Consider the following 20730-nt stretch of genomic DNA (forward strand, 5'->3'; position numbering starts at 1 on the left):
AGCTATCACAATTATTAAACAAGACCAACTAACAAAGAAATAATATTTTCATTACACTGAATGGAAATAAGCCTGTGGATATGAAATAGTAAAATATATATATTTTCAACTAGATTCAACTAGTGAATTGGTTGGTGAAAAGAGTTTATATCTAATATCGGCTTGTGTGTGTATAATGTCATCTTTTGGAAATCTCAAAATGAATATAATTTTTGTATGTACTGTACATTACAGTTTTGTCATGCCTACATGCATCTGTAGCAAAGACAGCCGAGCCTCAGTCTCAAGCAGTTTGTGAGTCGCAAGTACCAAAATGTGTGGCTTACTGCGCTTAATTGGTCAAACACACAAAATTCCACACAAAAAGTCAAAATGCCCGTCTTGGCAGGTATTTAGTTAAACGCAGTCAGTTTTGGAATCTAGTTAGTTTAGAAAGATAACATAAGTTGTGTAACAACATATTGGATCCGTGCATAAACTCTTAAAGTGACAGCAGTCTAATATTCCTGCTGGTGTCTGTCATGTTAATAAAAGAACAAAAGAAAAGAAAATCACTCTCTGCTCTTGACCGAATAACTTTTGTAACTAATTGTAAGCATTTATCTTTATTTAATTTTTACTGTGAAGACTATCCAGTGTTATTTTACATTTGATTGCTTTTAATTTCTGTAGTATTTCTTAGCTGAATATACTGTATACCCACCTAAAAAACTTAAAGCCATGTTTATTTCATATCTCTCTTTATTCTATTGCATTTATTTGTTGTATTTTTACATGTTTTTTAATGAAATTAAAGAAAAGTAGATTTTTGTTTTGTATCTGCTGTCAATTATAGTTCTTTGAAAGAAAATCAGACATCACACTTTACACACATCATTAAGAAAATTGCAATCGGTGCATCTCTAGTTTTTTGTTTTTAGTGTTTTATTCTTTTATACAAAATAGTATAGAATTTTATATTGATAACTTATTGTTATTGGCCATAACATTTAAATAATTATCAGATTATGTATCAGCTGGGTGCAATGGAATTGTTCAGCTATTGGTATTTCTGCATCAATATAGTTTGGGCTTATCCGATTTAAAATTGCTGTGCCTTTTTATAACTTCTAACATATTTATCCCAGTCTCAGTGTAAGCTTATATCGCTGAATCTATTTCCACACTGCATTCTCAAATATAATTATAAGCAGGAGTTCATGACATAACAAAGCTTGAAAGAGTTCTTGTTTATTTTTGCGAAGACTGTATTTCGTGCGCATTCAGTGGCAAAGAATATCAGTAAGCTCATGCAAACTGCCTGAGATAGCTTTCCTGATGACAGAGAGATCTTTAATTCACCTCAAACTCGATTCGCCAGGGTGAACTATTTCTATTTAATCTTTCGCTCTAGTCATTCGGAATTCTAGAATGCAAATGCTGCAGAGAGTCGGGCTGATGGAATGAGTCTAATTTAGCAGCACAACAGCGAGTCAGTTGCTGGGCTGCAGGAGGATTCTGCCCCAGCTGGAAACTGAATTCCATTTGATAGACTGTCAATGCCAGGGAGTACAAAATCATATGCCTGGGCTGACAACCAGGCTGGTTGTTTTCCTGTACTTTAAACTGTACTTGTTTAGACCCAAGTAGGCAAAACTGTAGCGCTTTTTGGCTGAAAGGTCTCTAGATTCGGATCACTTTCTCACTGTTTCTTAATTCTTTCTTACAGGTGACCCAGCTGTTGTTGAGCAGTAACATGGTGGTAGCTCTCTTAGAAGGGAATGGCAGAGATAACACCCCCCTGCATCTGGCTGCCCGCAACGGCCATAAGGACATCATCAGGTCCACTTTTCCCTAACCCCTTGAATCCTGTTGTGTTTTTCTAAATCTTCCTTTAAGTCTACATATCAGCTTGTGCACTCAAACTGTTGTCATTGTTTCAGAGAGGTGAGCTCTTTTTTTAAAAACATAGGTGGTCATGGAGCCTCACAAGTGAATGATTTGGAGTGCTTGACATAGGCAGCAAGTCCCTGCTCCACACAAATAGCAGGGAGACTTGACTTGCAATTGATTTCAATGGAGTTTGACTGTAGCATGCTACTAAGTAATGGCTCAAATAACATTTGCGCACACAAACATTAGCTAAAATAGTACATTTTTCATTACACCAGTTTTAATCCATTTAAATTATTCTTGATGCATATATACATGTACACACTACATATATGTATATATGTAGATATGCATGTATATGTTTCTAAATTAACAGTGTGAATTTAATAGGATACTATCACCGGATTCACCCAAAATTAAATAAAATTAAATAAAAATTTTTAGGATTGCATTCTTCACAGAGAATACATGCAGTGGCATCTTAGAATTTGGCCAAAATCAAGAAGGCATCATAAATACATTACCTACATTTTGATATGTCCGTTGCATCTGGAGCATACCGATTATGCCTTAAACTTCTATAGGCAGTCAGTTGCAATAAGAGTGAGAAAATATGGGTGTTAATATACATGCAAGCATGCCGGGATCTTTTTTGCAACATACTGTAGTATGCTGTCAAGCAGTCAGTCAGGCAGACTTTGGCTGGACGTCTTGTTGACATGTTTGTCGAGCAAGTGAGGTGAAGAGAAGGTGTGGAATGAGCGTGTGTAGTGCGTTTGTTAATGTGTGGATGTGTTGACCTGGGCTGCCCTCCCCTCTGAGTGCGCTGTGATGGTAACATGCATAGGAATGAGGCCGAATAGGGTTACACCAGCCAGTCAGCTGCTCAACATGCTCCTCTAGTAGTAACCATATATGAAAGTTCAAGCTTCAACTCTCCCCTCCACTGCCTTTCTGGAATGCTGGAACTTGTAAACATGGGAAAGAATGACAGTGGTAACAGGCGGCCTCTCTACACTTCTTAGTATAAAACATTCAGTTGCTTGGCCTTCATAAAAACTGAATGAATTTATTCTGAACAAACAGATTTGTTATTTCTTGTTCAACCAAAAATGAATATTCTGTCATTTACCCTCATGTTGTTCCAAACCTGTGTGGCTTACTTTCTTCAGTGGGACACACAAGAATATATTGGTTGCTCTTTTCCATATAATGGAAGTTAAAGGGGTCTCCAAAAAGTTCTACAAATTTGGACCATATGCACAATGTTCCAAATCATTATTTATGGATAATTTCTGAAAAGCTCTTAAATGGACAATAAAAGTCATACAGACTACAAAAATGATGTGTCAGAAGCGCACAATAGGTTCTTCACATTCCTCGTGATGTCAGTACATTAGTCAAAAATCTGTCATCATGACTAAATGGGTGAATTTTTGGGTGAACACTTTTGGTGACCTCTTTTTAAAGAGGAAAGGCAAGCCTTTAATCTATTCAGTTGGCTGAATGAATCAATTAGCTCAATGGGAAATGGAGACTGCACTGCTGCTTTGGATACTGAATCCTGAAGAGACACTCAGAATGTAAAATTGATTGATGCACAGGCTGTTTTTGTTACTCAAAAGCATTAAAATGCCATGACTTTTGACCCCGTTGCTGGTGGTCTTGAACTTACTATCGTCATGTGGTTTTAGTTTCAGTTCAGCCCACATTTGCAATTTTTGGTGTTGATTTTAGTTTTGTATTGGAGGCATAACAGAAAAATGTCCTACATAGGTTTGCTAGTTTCATGTTTCTCATATTGTATTTTTCTATAGCCTCGCATTTTAAATTAATTTTAACAGAAATCAATATTTTATATCAATTTGTTAATTAATTTGGCAAATAGCTATTTAATAAAGGACATAAGTAGAGTATAATACCTGATCACCCTGTCACCCTGTCTTGTGGTAATGAGCAGTTGACTGTACCGTTTATTAAAGACATGAGTGATTTTGTTCGTGTCTTGTGGACAGGATGGCTCATGTGTCGCTGTGGTCTGTCACTCATTTTTAGACTGCTGCTAAAAGCTGGGATTGACATAAACAGAACCACTAAATCCGGAACGGCTCTGCACGAGGCTGCCCTCTACGGGAAAACGGAAGTAGTAAAATTATTGCTTGATGTAAGTACATACATGCAGAATAATAGGAACAGTGTTGATTGATTTACCATCTGCATATTTTCTGTCACCACTCAAGATGCACTATGGCAATACATGATTTATTTCTAAGAGAGTTTAAAGTGAACTTATGTCAGATTTATTATCAAGAATAAATACTCTGGGAAAGACAATTCACAGTTAAGTGCTCGAGTCTGTCATATCAGAACACAGTGATATATCATTGTATACAAACAAGTTTTTTCTTTACTGAACTAACCATCACATTTCAATCCACTCGTTTACCATCTGTCAGACTGGGATTGATGTGAACAACCGCAACACCTACAATCAAACAGCCCTGGACATTGTGAACCAGTTCACCACGTCACATGCCAGCAAAGAAATCAAACAACTCCTTAGAGGTGACTCAGAAATTCAAAACTTCTTTTTGAAATTTTCATTCTTTAGTCTTTTTTTTATTCTTCCTCTTCCTCTTCCTCTTCCTCTTCCTCTTCCTCTTCCTCTTCCTCTTCCTCTTCCTTGCCCTTTCCTTTCCTTCCTTCCTTCATCTTCCCTTTCCTTATCTTTTTCCTTTCATTTCATGTCCTTTTCCCTTTCCTTACTGTTTTTCTTGTTCTGCTTTCCCATTTCCCTTTCTTGCCATTTTTCCTTTCCTTTCCTTTCCTTTCCTTTCCTTTCCTTTCCTTTCCTTTCCTTTCCTTTCCTTTCCTTTCCTTTCCTTTCCTTTCCTTTCCTTTCCTTTCCTTTCCTTTCCTTTCCACTGTTGATGTACCTTATATTATTTAATGTCAGGCCACATGTTTTTGTTCATTGTTAGCTTCGACTGGATGTAGACAATAGTTGTCTGGAGGGTTTTTTGTGTTGTGTTCGTTTCTGGGAATCTGCTTTCATATCTTTTGTCATAAAGCGTATAGAGTTGCATAACATTACTGTCCTGGGGCATATCAATGGCAGCCCTGCCTGGAGATTTAGCTAAAAGTTTTGTTTACCTGTTTGCGTGTCTGTGTCTAGGCGCACTGTATGTCTGGATGTGTTTAGTCGCTGCACCCTTCTACTATCCCTCCTGTAATCCAGCAGCTTGTTGTCTTTGAAGTGCACGCTTTGATACGAGCACTAAAACAGCTGAAGGAGCTGTGTTTGAAGATGAGGGGTGTTTAGCATCCCTGTTCTAAGCTCAGCTCCTCATTACATTTTCAGATGTGCTTCAGAGTATTTAAACACTACATTACTCCTCTTTAAATTCTGCTTATTACACTTCTTTATTGGAACAAACCCCCCTCGAATTTCAGGTAGTAGTTTTGTGTACCTTGGGTTAATATCAAGACCTCAGAAATGACTTCCACCCCGAGTTGAGGAATGATGAATATTTTCAATGCAAACTGTTTTTCTGTCTCTCTCATTCTCACTCATTCATGCATCCATTGTCCTGGGTTGTGACATTAGATGCCAGTGGAGCATTGCAGGTGAGAGCTTTGAAGGACTACTGGAATCTCCATGACCCCACAGCACTCAACATCCGGGCAGGAGATGTAATCATGGTAGGCTTAAAAGCAACACCCCACTATTTCTCACAAGAGGTGTCCTAATTTAATACTGTATAATGTGCGTTATGCAATTGGCCTATATAATTGGCAATGTGCTTGAGCGTTGCCTTGATCTGCATTCTTACCAAATAACTGTATTCTGATGAATCACAGAAACATCAAAACCCAAAACAACAAAGTTTAGACTAGTGGAAGAAACAGTAAAGCTGAAAGCAGTTTTAGAACGCTGAAAATATGCACTAAGATGCAAGACAACACTCAGCATTGCATATCATATTTCTTACTGAGATAATCATGCCCTGCACATAAGACACAGCAGTAACGTGACCAAGTGAGGATGGTCTTTGGTCTTCCCTACAGAGAATACTTTAGCATGTTGCAACAGGTTTTTGCCAATCAACCTTTGATGTCTGACTTGAATGAACCGTGGCTTGTTGTTTGTGCTATAGTAGTGTGTGTTCAGCCTAGTTTCCCTTCATAACAGTGTGCTTCACCCCCACTAAAAGACTGTGCGTGTACTCTATAGAGTGCAGCCCGAGGCTCAGTGCCGCATGTATGCTATGTCACTGTTCACACCTTGTCTGTCTAGATAGCTTTAGGCGTCCATTCTGCTAGCATAAAAGACTGCTGTGCTTTTGTGGCAGTGAGACATAAGAGACTTTAGGCGTTTTTAAAAGATAGCAATGAAAGATAGTTCCCTTACAGCAATATTAGGACTTTAGGGAGTTGAATTAGGGGTAAATTAACATATCTCAATGATTAATACAGTAAGAGGTAATGTATGAACCGTTATTCACCTTTAAGAGACAGATGTGGACCTTTAAAATGTGGTTTTGAGAAACAAAGCACTATGGGGTGAGTTCATTAAACAGCGTGGTTCATTTGCAGATTGTATTTCAGCACAAAAAAACGTATTTACTAATCACCAACAGCAGTTTACCCAGGCACTAAAATGCTGAAATAGCACTTAACCATGAGTATTTGTCATTCTTTTCCTCGCAAACATGTCCCCTTTTAATGTAAATGATTTATTATTGAATTAAATAGTAAATTGCATCTTTTCACAAATCTCAGCACTATTTACCTCGTGAAAATAGCGTTGTGATGTTCCTTTCCTGAAAAAAAAGGTGGTAAATTGAATTCCAAATAAATGTTTATTCATAAAATTATGGTCAAATTATTGATTAGAGTTATTTGTAGTCTTTTATGCATCTCAATAATGCTTAATTTTAATTTACCTAACAATAACAACGCTGCATAGTCCAATTAAAATTATTACAAATTTTTTATTAAAATATAAATATTAAATGAAAGACTTGGCAACTAACTCAAACTACTTAAATGACTAAAACTGAAATAAAAATAAAGCTATATAGAAGTATATAAACTAAATAATAAACTAAAATGAAAATTCTAAATATTAATGCATACTATAAAAGTATAAATTATCCAAAAATATAATTTGAGCAGAATAATTATTCTAAACTGGACTAAACATAAGAAACATTAGAAAAATAGAAAACTATTGTTTTCAAAGCTGAAGTAGGATAATAGATTTATTTCAACCCAAATCAATATTGCATGTCCACATGTTTATTCAGTCTTCTTCACATTGGTCATGCAATTATACAAGGGACATGTTTGCCCCATTATCTGATTTGTAGTTTTATTTTATTTAATCGACTTCTAAAAAAAACTCAGACATGTATTCGTAGTGTCTGTCTCCAGACCTGTTTTAAACACACATTCATGCCAGTCATGTCAGGTCCTCTCTGCCATGTGTGGAATGTCAACTGACTTCATTTACCGCATTGTTCGGCCAAATGAGGAAACGATCACAGGCTTGGCCATGAGGTTAGAAGAAAAGGTTAGAAGATGGTTATTTAAAACTTGATGACACAAAGGTTATTCAACTTTGAATAGTGGAGGGTACACTGTGGGCTATAATTAAATCGTAGATTATTTAATATGATTACACACAAAAATAAAAGAGAAGTCTCATTAGCCCGAATTCTCTAAAAATGTGTAAGCATTCCAACACAGTGTCCTAACCAGATGCAATGCGGTAAGATTCTAGCGACAAGCTTTTTGTCTGTCCACGACAGACGCGACACTACTATGAGACAAAATCAATACAAGAACACAGCTAATTAGAAGAGCATGTGGGCGGAGTCTCTCTCTAAGCGCACAACACTCGCAACGAAATGGATAAGTACATAATCAAATTCATGAATATTACACCATTTTAACATTATTAAAAATACACTGAGGGACTGAAACAGTCTTTGTCATAGAATACACTTGTTTGTTCACTTTGAGTTCACAGTTTGAACCTTAAATAATCCTTTCATTTATTTTCAAGATCTGAGGTAAATTATCCATTGTCGCTTTCAGTGTGGCTATAAAGGTCATGCGAAATAATATTCAAACTCACTTAAGACGCTTTTAACATGAAATAAATCACATAATCCGTCATACTTTGTATGTTGTTCTTCTAGCCACGGCGTTACGGCTGGTTAGGACAAAAACACTGATTAACATGGAAAAGATGCCTTTTATCACGTTTCGTTGTGACTGGTTAGGACAAGAGGCTGGTAAGACCTGTTGGTCCTGAATATCCTGTGATCTCATTGGTCTGTTCCAGGTCTTAGAGCAGCACATGGATGGACGTTGGAAAGGGCACATCCATGACAGTCAGAGAGGCACTGACCGTGTGGGATTCTTTCCTCCCTCCATCGTGGAGGTCATTAGTCGCAGATCAGGTATATTGAAAAAATCTGTTTATTGTTCAACATACTCAAGCATTTATTTGTTCGCTACAAAAATATGGTTCATTGTCAAATTATGATAACCTATCTACTTGGCTACATTTCCCACTAAAGATAAAGTCAATTACAGTATTTATTTTTTATTTTTTATACAACAACACAGGATGCTATGGGGTCCAAAAATCCACTAGGGATGTTTCCTATTTCAATAAAATGTTTTTCATTCTGAATTATCAGGGCTCTAGACCTTTTTTCTTGCTGGTGCAACAAAATTTAGTTAGGGGTCACACTGGTATCACCAGTACATTGCCCAACTGATAAGAGCTACCTTTTATGTTGCATATGAGAAACATCAAAGTGCAAACGAAAGGAAACCGCACTACTCGTTTGAGCTGTGCGGACAGTTTATCGGCTCGGAGCAATGATAGACAGCGCAGCGCATGCTCAGAATAGGTTTACTTGTGGGACGATATCACTTCTCGAGGACGCAGCACCGTTACTACACAGCGCTGGGAGATCCAGTGAGAAAAAGTTTGGATTTGCCGCAGAATTAACAACATTGCACCGAGATCTATTGGGAAGCATTCAAATTTGGCGCAGAAATTCTGTGTTATAAACCACAGATATCAGATCAACCAGCGCTGACGTGGAAACCAGGAGAGACATTGTTCCTTGAACGAACAATTTATAAAAGGCTTTTCAATCCACAAATCACCAACTTTCATGTATTTAATGTATCAATGGTATTGGTATTATGGTACAAACATGGTATTGTGGCAGAATGTTTTTTTTTTTTTAAACATTATTAATCTCAGGGTTCGTAAAACCTTTTAAGTAAAATAGGGCTTTCAATTGCTTCACACTTTTTCCAGCACTCTGCTCTAAATATTGTCCCATTTTAATGTTATTTTTGCACTTTTTAATGCAAAACAAAAGTAATTTTATGATTAAATTTGATTAATAATCCTGGCACCACCATCTGTAGAACTTTGTGCACTGGTGCAACTGCTCTCATATGTTAGTCTGGAGCAGGGTTCGAATTATGATTTCATCTTTGTGGGGGTCTCTTTAAAAAAAAAAGAAAAAAAAAAGTAGCCTATGAGCAGGCGCGGTATAGCTTACTAATGTAAATAAATAAAAATGTTTAATAAAAAAGCGTTGCTAACACAATTCAGTTTAATTTGTCGTTTAATGAGGTCTAATATATGTTGTTAGTGGTGAGAATTTTCACGTGAATAAATAAGTAGATCCGACAATTCTAAGCATGTGGTCTAGTGGCAGAACTTTTGCCAAGCGTGTCAGAGGTTCTGGGTTCTAATCCGCACTCGTATAGTTTTTTTTTTTTTTCATCAAAACCGATTATGTTTATCAGTGGTTGTATATCAGGCAAGGACACGTTTGTGTGCATTTTGTTTTGTAATTTCACCGGAACGAATAGAGAGTCTCCCCAATGGATTGAATCGCGCGTCCGAGTGAAGACTGTGCGCGAGCCACGAGAACACCGTATCCGCGCCACTGATCGCAGCGGCAACAAGCACTTTGATCACTTTTCACACAAAAAACAACACATTTCAGCGCTAGATCACCTATTTAACAAACTAACTAAATGACTGCTCTGCTAGTTAACTGAAGATGTTTTATTTATTTGTATTGGTACATTAGTGCCGCGAGATGTTTCAAAAGTGGTGGGGACAATATCGACCTTAGCAAAAAGTGTTGGGGACATGTCCCACCCGCAAATTACACCTATGTTAAAATAACACTTGCCTGATGGGTTATGCTACTGCTAGATCGGACGTTGACGTCACTTCTGTGAGTTGAGAAAAGTCAGTAAAAGTCCTGGCAGAAAGCGAAGCATAAGGATGGAGAGTCATGACGATCCGAGATCCCGCGAGATCCATGTTTGGCAATTTGTCCTATCTGTTAAGTCACGCTACAGTAGTCTGAAGGAAAAATTGCTTTATTTTTAATTTAAAATAATGGTGCTGATGATTTTTAGAGACCCCCACAGCTGTATGATTTTACTGCTTTCATGGGAGCTCAACCTCTCTCTATGGGAGCTCAGCTCCCACTGGCTCCCACGTAATTCGAACCATGGTCTGGAGCCCTTATGATATTATCAGCATTTGTATTGAAATATTGTCACCTTTTTGCTTTAAAGAAACCTGCATAACTTTTTGACTTAAAAGTAGTGCAGAATTATTTTTAATAACTTTTTTTTTAAATCCTTCATAATCCTGAAACTTTCATTATTTTCAGGTTTAAAATAGAATTTGAATCCCAGATTTTAAATGCGCTCTCTGACATTTGTATCCTGCAGTATGCATATCAAAATAATGATATACTGAACTAGTGCATTTCTCATAAATTCTTTTATAGACGTGGACATGTAGTCCATTGATAAAGGCTCACGCAGACACACACTTTAATGGGATTAACAGGAACATATTGGGGGCAGGCGGATCAGCTTTAGAGCCATGTGCCTCTATGAAAGGGGGAGCTGGCCTTAGATTGCTAGGGCCTGAGCAGAAAATCTTTCCCTGAAATGAGTCTGGTATTTTTTTCTTTCTGTGCGCGAGAGCGAGCGCAGCGGCAGACTCAGCATTCTGTCATGTCACAGCATCAACATCCTGCTGCTCGTACGAAATTAGCCTCAACTATAAGCTCCTGCTTCAATACTGCTGAAGAGGACATGATGGAGGCAAAACCGCCAGATTAAGACCCAACCACTTATCTCGTTGTGCTGGGGTTTTTCTCCCATCCGTTTTATCTCCTCAATATGCTAAAACCTCCCCGGGTCCGTCTCAGTCTTTCATGTTAAAAGGATAGTTGACACAAAAATGAAAATTCTGTCATTCCAAACCTGTATGACTTTCTTGTTTTATGGAATGCCAAAAATATTTTATTCATACAATGAAAGTCCAATGTTGTTTTAGACCCCATTTATATTTATTGTATGGGGAAAAACAGGTTGAACAACATGAGGATGAGTAAATGATGACAGAAATTTCATCTCTGGGTGAACAATTCCTTTAAAGATGTCATTTTCTTTTTTCACTTTTATTATTTATTTAATGAATAATAAAATTAATATTTACACTATTCAGAAGCTTGGGGTTGGTAAGATTTTTTTTAAATGTTTTTGAAAGATGTCTCACCAAGGCTACATTTATTTGATAAAAAATACAGTAAAACTGGTTTCTATTCTAATATATTTTAAAATGTAATTTATACTTGTGATGGCAAAGCTGAATTTTCAGCATCATTAATCCAGTCTTTAGTGTAACATCATAATGTAACATCTTAAGAAATCATTCTAATATGCTGATTTGGTGCTCAAGAGAACAGTGCTGCTTAATATTTTTGTAGAAAATGTGATATCTTTTTTTAAGATAAGATTTTTGAGTCAAAAGAACAGCATTTATTTGAAATATAAATTAATTGCAACAAATGTATTTAAAAATGTGTTTGATCAATTTAATGCATCCATTGCTTTTTTTTTTATGTGCTAACCCCAAGCTTCCATAAACTACCTTTAGTTTATATCATTTTAAGCATGTCTCCAATGGAATCATCTTTCTCAAGGATGATGTTTCATTTGTGCCCATGGTGCCTTATTTGTGTTTCAATGTTGTGTCCATAGGGGGCGTTCTCTCCCGGCAGGCCTCACTGCCCAACCAGAGACATCACATTCTGTCCCGAGCCCTGCCCTCACACAGTTCTCATCACACCTCTCACACTGATGACTCCTACACCTTATACTCATCCACCCGTCCTGTACTGACTCGCCACAACGGGCTGGATCAGCACTCAGGTAGCGTGAGAATTAGACTGTTAGGGATGAATTCAAGTATACAGGCCTGCAAACATATAATCTAACCTCAAGAGCCCATTCAAGCATCTTTGAGGGCAAAAAAGTCCTCCATCCTTGACCATGCGAACAACACAAACTGCACTTTAGCCCATCACATTTTCCAAACTCTTTTGATTCCTAGTCTAAAGCTTATTTTGATCGGCACTTAGCCCTAAATGCCTTAACACACCAAACCAACGTTTGGCTGTCAGCTCACTTTTTGTGGTGTGCTCTGCACCGTGGCCCATCGGCACTAGTCGGATCCCATTGGTGGCTTTTTGGCCGATTGAGTATGTTGAATCTGCGTTAGGCAGTCTGTGAGATGATCACTCTGACTGACTCACTGATTTGAACTTGACATGAAGAGAACACAGTCTGCTTTCGTCGCTGCTAGTTCTTTGATGTCGGCCTTAAGACTTCCCCTCTGGCCCGTTAAAGTATTTGTGTTTGCTAGGTGTGCTTCCCGACAGTCCCAGTGCCCTGTGTAAGCCAGCTAGTCCCAAAGAGCCAGAGGATATTTGGGTCCTCAGGACCTCTCTCAATGGTAAGAGTTGCGCATCTCCCCTAGCCTGTTTTGTCCTCCTCACGTCCATCCGCTGGTCCTAAAGCCTGCACACCAGTGACTTTCGTGTCAAGTTGAATTTTTCCCAGCTGTTTCACAGGGTTCCTGTTCCCTTAGGCTATATTTGTCCTATTCTTGTCAGCCTACAATCAGCTTGCCATTCACGTTCCTTAATTTGCACGAGTCCTCCTCAACTTTCCCTTGTACTCCTTAACATTCTCCTTGTCTAGAGAGACCTTGCTGGAGTTCAGAGGTCGCAGTGCAAAAAATCTTTCCCCCATTTGTTGGCCAATGTGAAGAAAAGGAGTGTTTTGTTTTTTTTGGGACAGTATTTCACCAACTGTTCTTTTTCTTTCTCCTATGTTTGTCCGTTCCTCTTTCTTTCAGCAGGAGACAGGAACAGTGTGGGGAGTGCAGGCAGCATGGGCAGCAGTCGCAGTGCTGGCAGTGGACAGAGCACTGAGGGAAACTTTCCTCACAATGGACCCCATCAGTCACCTTCTGTTGTCCAGGACACCACCAAGGTGGGCTTCAGTCTCACACACGTCTAGTGTTCCCTTTAAAGCCAGGGCTAGGCAACTCTGGCCCTCAATATCCACTTTCCTGCAGAGTTTATCTCCAACCCTGATAAAACTAATATTCCTGTAGCTTTCTACAGTAGCATTGCTTCCAAAATATACTTCCCTACTATATAGTTTGCGAAAAACGGTACGGCAACATAGTAATATGTCCAAATACATAGTATTTGAAAAATGGTAGGCGAAAAGTTCCCGGATGACCTACGACTTCCACCGAGATTCTGAAGTCTGCATTCGATGGACCCTTACTATCCCGTGAGGCCACCGGAGAGGATTTATGAAAGGAAGTGAGGTGACTCTACTGACGCTGGAAACACTTAGTAACAGCCTGGCGGATGTAGTACGTTCGAATTTCATTCATACTTCAGAATCAGAATCAGAATCAGAATGAGCTTTATTCGCCAAGTGTGCACAAACACACAAGGAATTTTTTGTGGTTTTTACAGGAGCTCTTGGTACATACATACATATATGACATTAGAACAGGCATTTAAATGAGAACATAAATAAATAGAATAAACAATAATAATAGTTATAGTATACATCTGAAAATCAATGGCCATTGATTTACCCGTATTCATACTATATAAAACATACATTTTTAACGGTCGTAAATTCTAATTCAAATGTAGTACCTACTCAGACAGTACGCGATTTCGGACGTAGCTTAGTAGTTTTGAAGACCTTGATTTGCTTGTACAGGTGTGTTTGAGTTGAGTTTGAGCTAAACTCTGCAGGAAAGTGGATCTCGAGAGTTGCCCACCCCTGCTTTAAGCTGGAGATTTTCTAATTCTGTCTGCATGGCCATTGATTTTCATTAGGGAACTGAAGCTGTGAGAAAATTTGTGTGGCGAAATATGCAGCACTGATTAATTTTTGAGATAGGGACCCTATCACAGTACATAGATTTCATGGTTCATAGAGGCACCAAAGGGAATAAATAATTACTGTTACATATAGAAGCCCACAGAAGCCATTTTTGTCATGTGCTCTCAGTATATTAATTTTCATGTAATCTTGACAAAACAGTTGAGTTTTCTTGAAAAAGCAAGTCAGACAAATAACAATTCTTGCCAATATTAAATAACTATTATCCTGTTGTTGTTATTATTAGCCTAAATATTTGAAATATACTACATATATGGAATAAACAAATAATAATAAAGAAATTAATGATTCTGAATTAGGTCATTGGTACATTAGGTGTTTTACTTTACACTACCGTTAAAGAAGTCTCTATGCTCACCAATACTGTGTTTATTTGATCATAAATATAGTAAAAACATGAATATTGTGTAATATTATTACATGTATAAATATACCATTTATAATAACTGTTTATATTTAAAAATGTAATTTATTCCTGTGATGGCAGTCTTCAGTGTCACACGATCCTCCAGAAATTATTCAAATATGCTGATTTGGTGCTCAAGAAACATTTCTTATGAATGTTGAAAACAGTTTATTTGATGAATGGAAAGTTCTATAGACAGCATTTATTAAAATAGAAACCTTTTAACATTCTTTATTGTCACTTTTGATCAATTTAATGCATCTTTGCTGAATAAAAGTATTAACTTCCTTGAAAAAAATCTTGCTGACCCCAAGCTTTTGAACGGTAGTCTTTGTGCCTGAAGGGTCCGGCTAATAGAAAAGGATTTTGCTAATCAAGAACAGTAATTAAAGGGAACATAGCTCTCATCTCTATCACAGTGGTATTCCTGCTTATTACATAACGCAATAATCTCTGCATTTTATATGCAGCTGAGCATAAGGTTACTCCTATTGCAGCATTTATTGCATTTAAATTACCATTGCATACTTAATGTTGATTTCATCCTGTGATTTATCCTCAATATTCTCAATGATTGGGTCTGTAATAGAGTCTTACATTTGAAATTAAAGAGATATTCATTTATGTGTTGATAATTGTAATTAATATGCATGTGTAGTAATTAGACTCTCTGTGTGAAGTCTTTCACACGCAGTAGTGGTCTCTGTGAGCTATTTCTGCCAGACAGCTGTTGAGTTAAATGTGACACAGTGCTGTGTTTTTCCTACATGTAGCTGCCTCCCTCTGCTGGAGAACTGGTGGAACAGTGCAGTCACGCTCGTGACCCCGCAAAACACACGGACCCTCATTCAGGTCAGCACTGTCTTCAAGAGAGTAAGCAGTAAAAGCAGAGCTGAAGAATTGAAACAAAATCATAAGATAGATAACCTGGGGAAATATATGGGGAGATCTATATATACAGTGCTGGGTAGTAACTGATTACATGTAATCTGGATTACATAATCAGACTCCAAAAACGAAGTACTTGTAATTAGATTATCTTAAATTCTAAAATACTTGTAATCAGAGTACAGTTACTTTTTTTTATTGATTACATGATTACATGTTATTCTTAGCCTGGCTAACGTCAGACCTCGTCTCATTGAGACGTGGTCTGGGAACCACATGTTCATTTTCTCGTATCTGAGGCGTGGTTTTCGAATGCCCAGAGCCGTTTATTGGGCGCTACGAATGTCTATCAAATGCGCCTGTACGTAGCTCATAGCCAATCGTTTCAATTATACCAGATGACGTATGTAGAGCGACAGAAATTCGACGAGGAAGAAGATGATGGGTCAAAGATTTATGTGTACACGATGGCGTTCAGCGACTAAACTACTTAGAACACTATCTAAGGCTGCATCGAAAGGTAACTTCGCGTCTGATGCCATGTTGGATCCATAGATATAAACAAACTGCTTCGGTGTGTCGCATAGACGTCGTCATCGTCTTGCTGCTCCCTCCCCATTCTGTGATTGGTTCCCTTTTTGAGGGGAAAATCTGGTCCATGGTGTCCAGGCTGCCTAGCAGCGTGAATAAAATCGAGCTGCGCGCAAGGCAGCATGGGGAAACCCAGGCTATGTTATTCTCACAATGGCAGTAAATTATTCATAAGTCATTGATTCTCCCTACTTCTTCTTTTTTATGTTTTATATTTTCCTTTCTAAAAAATCCTTGGATGCATTCAGAAGGTCTTCAGGGTTTTTGGAATTACACACATTAGTCATGAGCCTATCATTGGAAATCATCATTTCACTTTTAAGAAGTGCTTTCTCAGCATATCTAATCAACTCCTGACGAACACATTAAATTATCACTCAGTGAGTAATTGAACCATGTATTACCTTCCATTACTTTGGAAGGCTTTTGTCTTTCAAACACATTAAATGTACAAATTCAAGTCATTTCATATTTATGCAGGGATTCCACAACTTTTTGTCAGCTGAACCTCGATGACCTCATATATTTACTTGAAGTACCCCCTGAAAAGGTTAATAGTTTAGGTCAATAATAAAATGAAGTCCAGTGATAGAATCAAGTTCACGGTTCTCTGATGCCTATTAATGGTCACATGATATCATGCAAAAAAAAAAAAAAAAAGATTAATTTATATATAGATAGATAGATAGATAGATAGATAGATAGATAGATAGATAGATAGATAGATAGTAGGGCTGTCAAAAGATTAATCGCATCCAAAATAAAAGTTTGTGTTTACATAATATATGTGTGTGTACTGTGTATAATTATTTTGTATATATCAATACACACACATGCTTGTATATATTTAAGAAAAATTTGTAATTTATATATATAAAAAAAAAAATATATATATATATAATATAAATTATATATAAATATATACAGTATATGTATGCAAATATTTCTTATATATATATATTTTTTTTTTATATTACACTATTTTATATAGTGTTTTATTTTGATTAAAACAAACAATTATATTAAAATTTTATGGTTTAATTGCTTAATAGTTTTGGTAACACTTTACAATAAGGTTCATTAGTTAACATTAGTTCATGTATGAACTAACATGAACTAACCATGAGCAATACATTTGTTACAGTATTTATTATTAATCCTTGTTAATGTTAGTTAATAAAAATACAGCTGTTCATTGTTTGTTCATGTTAGTTCACAGTGCATTAACTAATGTTAACAAACACAACCTTTGATTTTAATAGCGTATTAGTAAATGTCAAAGTTAATATTAACTAAGATTAATAAATGCTGAAGAAGTATTGTTCATTCTTAGTTCATGTTAACTAAGGTAGTTAACTAATGTTAACTAATGAGCCTTATTGTAAAGTGTTACCATAGTTGTAAAGTGTTACTATAGTCCATGAAACTCATGTGATATGCTTGAGCATGTCTTGCCCATGAAAAAGACAGATTCTTAGAATGGTGTAATACAAATTTCACCTTAGCCCTGTGTGTTCATTAATTATTTTATTCTTAAAAAAGAAAAATAGCCATTTATTTCATATATCTATTGCGGTTTAAATGTAAAAAAAAAATTCCTCCCGAGTCCCAAGACCACAACAAAGACACGAGCAAGGCAGCTTAAAATACCTGTTCATACCTGCTCATTTTTACTTCTAGACTGATACTGTGCAGTGTCAGATTTCAGTAGGAGGGAAGGACACAACAGAGGCAAAGTTGTGTGTAAGTCTAAAATACCAAGGAAAAGAGGAGAATTTGAGAGGGAGAGAAGATCAATGGCACGGACACAATAGTGTTTTTGTTGTGGCTTTGACTTGAAGAGGATCTAAAAATAAGCATGAGATCAAGAAACGCTCCTAAAATCAGCTTATTTTATGGAGGTAAGTTAAATGGAGGCGTATTAACATGCATGTTATTGCCACTGTGGAGATTTAAAAAAGGTACATATCAATTCAATCGTATCGTCATGCTTTGTTTACAAGTTAATGGGTTGTCATTTTATGGATTTTTATTATTTCATAACTTTCTAACCTTGGGTGTACTGTTTGTTATCATAGATGAAGGTATGTGCTAGTCTGTCTCTCACATGAACACATACTTTTGACAATCACTCATCAAAACAGCCGTAGGTCTTAAATCCTCATTTCTAAATGTCAGTGATTGCGCTATTCTGGTATGATCCATTGTTAATGAAGATGAAAAAACTGTGCCTCGGGTCACAGGAGAACATTTTTTTCTGCTGAGACGTACTCCTTCAGCACACTGATTTATAAACATGCAGGTACAGTAACATGCATGAAAGACTGCTCTGGGAGTCTATACTCCACAGCCTAAGGCAATAGCCGAGTCTGTCTTTGACAGAAGTGTGTGTGTGCGGTTTAGGTGCTCTTGGACGGAGGATTCCACTGAGCAGCTCCAGACCTGGAGAACAACATGTCATCCATCCGCAGCAACTCCTAGATGGCAGGGTGAGGCCAAGGCAGAACAGCATACTATCATATACTACATTGTAAAAATAATATATACTGTTGTATGTGTAGTGTGAGCCAGATAGAAATTGTCTATATTCAACAAAAAGACTATTTTACAATGTAAAATAACTAGTGCTGTCAAAACGATTAATTGCATCTGACAAAAGTTTTTGTTTACATAATATATGAATGCATATATGTCTGTATGTTAGTGTGTGTGTATGCTGCTGTATATATATACTCTCACACACATACATTATTACTAATTAGATGCCACTTGATGAGGTCTTGTGACAAATATAGTAAGGTCATGTGATAATGTTGCCCACTCTTTCACTCTCTACTTACTTCTTTTTTTTTTTTTTTGGCAGTACGTAGTAAACTAGTATTCTCTTAGAATCGTAGCCATAAATAATCATCTGAATCCTCTTTATTTTTCTTTGTTTTCATTAGTACACTACCTATTAGCATTTTCACATCTAAATGACCCGTGGCCCTTAACATGATGGCCTATTCTGCTTTTACTTTATGCATAATGCTCAATCATTTCTTTGAATCAGGATGCTGAGGCAATTTACCAGTGGCTCTGTGAGTTTCAGCTTGAGCAATACGCGTCGAATTTCCTCACAGCTGGTTATGATGTGCCCACAATCAGCAGAATGACCCCTGAGGTGAGCCATCTTTTTGTGTATCAGCATTTAAGTACACAGGCTTATGTTTGCGTCTTGCTGCATTTCTGGCACGACACTTCTGCATCTAATAGATATCAAAGCTGAACATACCGTAATAAGGTTTCTGAGATGCTTTTATGAAAGCTATTAATTTTGTGAGTGAATCAATCTTTTTGTATGGTTTTAGGATCTCACTGCTATTGGCGTTACAAAGCCTGGCCACCGCAAGAAGATCTCCATGGAGATCAGCAACTTGAATATCCCAGAGTGGTTGCCGGATTACATTCCAGTAATTCAATGCTGTATTTTCATATAAACAGTTTTAAACATTTACCTACATGTGCTATTGAAGTTCAAGGTTGTGACACACCTAATGAGAACTTCAGTAGTTAATAAACAGATAATTGCTAAATTCATATCACAGACATTGACTTTTATAGGCTTAAAGCAGGGTTTCTCAAACTCGGTCCTGGAGGGCCACTGTCCTGCACAGTTTAGCTCCAACCCTGATCAAACACACCTAGCTGTGAGTTTCTAGTGATCCTGAAGACATTGATTAGCTTGCTCAGATGTGTTTGATCAGGGTTGGAGCTAAACTGTGCAGGACAGTGGCCCTCCAGGACCGAGTTTGAGAAACCCTGGCTTAAAGGGTTAGTTCAACCAAAAAATGGTAATTCTGTCATTAATTACTCACCCTCATGTCGTTCTCACCCTTTCGTTCATCTTTGGAGATATTTTAATTCAATCTGAGAGCTTTCTTTACCCTTCATTGACAGCTACGCAACTACCTTAGTTGAGTGTTATGTTTGCACAAAAAAACATAATTTACCACTATTTACTAAATATTATTCTCCAACGCACATTCACGAGAGCACCACGACACATGCGTGTTGTTGACGTGAGAGCAGACGTTGCGTATACGTGCGTTGGAGATTAATATTTTGCAGTAAATAAAGTGGTAATTTTGTTTTTGTTTTCGCAAACAAAGAACTTAAGTTACTTCATACAATTGAGGTTAAACCACTGGAGTCAAATGGAATACTTTATGATGTCTTTACTACCTTTCTGGGGCTTGAAAATGGTAGTTGTGTAGAACAGAAAGCTCTCAGATCTCATCAAAAAGATCGTCATTTGTGCTCTGAAGATGAACGAAAGTCTTATGGGTTTGGAACGACATAAGGAACAGAATTTTCATTTTTGGGTGAACTATCCCTTAAACCATCAGAAGCATTGTCAATTAATCAAATAAATGAATAGGAAAATCATACTTGTCTGTTTGTTTCAGTCTGATACTGCGAAATGGCTCAGTGCTATTGGGCTGCCACAGTACCAGAAAAATCTAGCAGAGAATGGATATGACTCCATCAGCATAGTGCAAGATATCACATGGGAGGATCTACAGGAAATTGGCATCATTAAGCTGGGTAAGTGGATTGATAGATGCACTACCGTT

The 20730-nt window shown here is 37.2% G+C and overlaps 1 protein-coding gene across 1 annotated transcript in view; it reads left to right on the top strand.

Annotated features, from left to right (window-relative positions):
* LOC311306101 (CASK interacting protein 2) overlaps positions 1-20730 on the top strand; it is a 71489-nt gene that overhangs the window by 44679 nt on the left and 6080 nt on the right. The window contains exons 7-19 of the mRNA XM_084434295.1: positions 1709-1821; positions 3928-4036; positions 4329-4437; positions 5480-5574; positions 8225-8342; positions 11992-12162; positions 12656-12745; positions 13151-13287; positions 15409-15487; positions 18518-18603; positions 19167-19277; positions 19465-19566; positions 20563-20701. Coding sequence (XP_084290421.1) covers positions 1709-1821; positions 3928-4036; positions 4329-4437; positions 5480-5574; positions 8225-8342; positions 11992-12162; positions 12656-12745; positions 13151-13287; positions 15409-15487; positions 18518-18603; positions 19167-19277; positions 19465-19566; positions 20563-20701 — 1459 coding nt within the window. The remainder of the gene's footprint in view (positions 1-1708; positions 1822-3927; positions 4037-4328; positions 4438-5479; positions 5575-8224; positions 8343-11991; positions 12163-12655; positions 12746-13150; positions 13288-15408; positions 15488-18517; positions 18604-19166; positions 19278-19464; positions 19567-20562; positions 20702-20730) is intronic.

This window comes from Rutilus rutilus (genome assembly GCF_951802725.1).
Source record: "Rutilus rutilus genome assembly, chromosome: 16".
NCBI lineage: Eukaryota > Metazoa > Chordata > Actinopteri > Cypriniformes > Leuciscidae > Rutilus > Rutilus rutilus.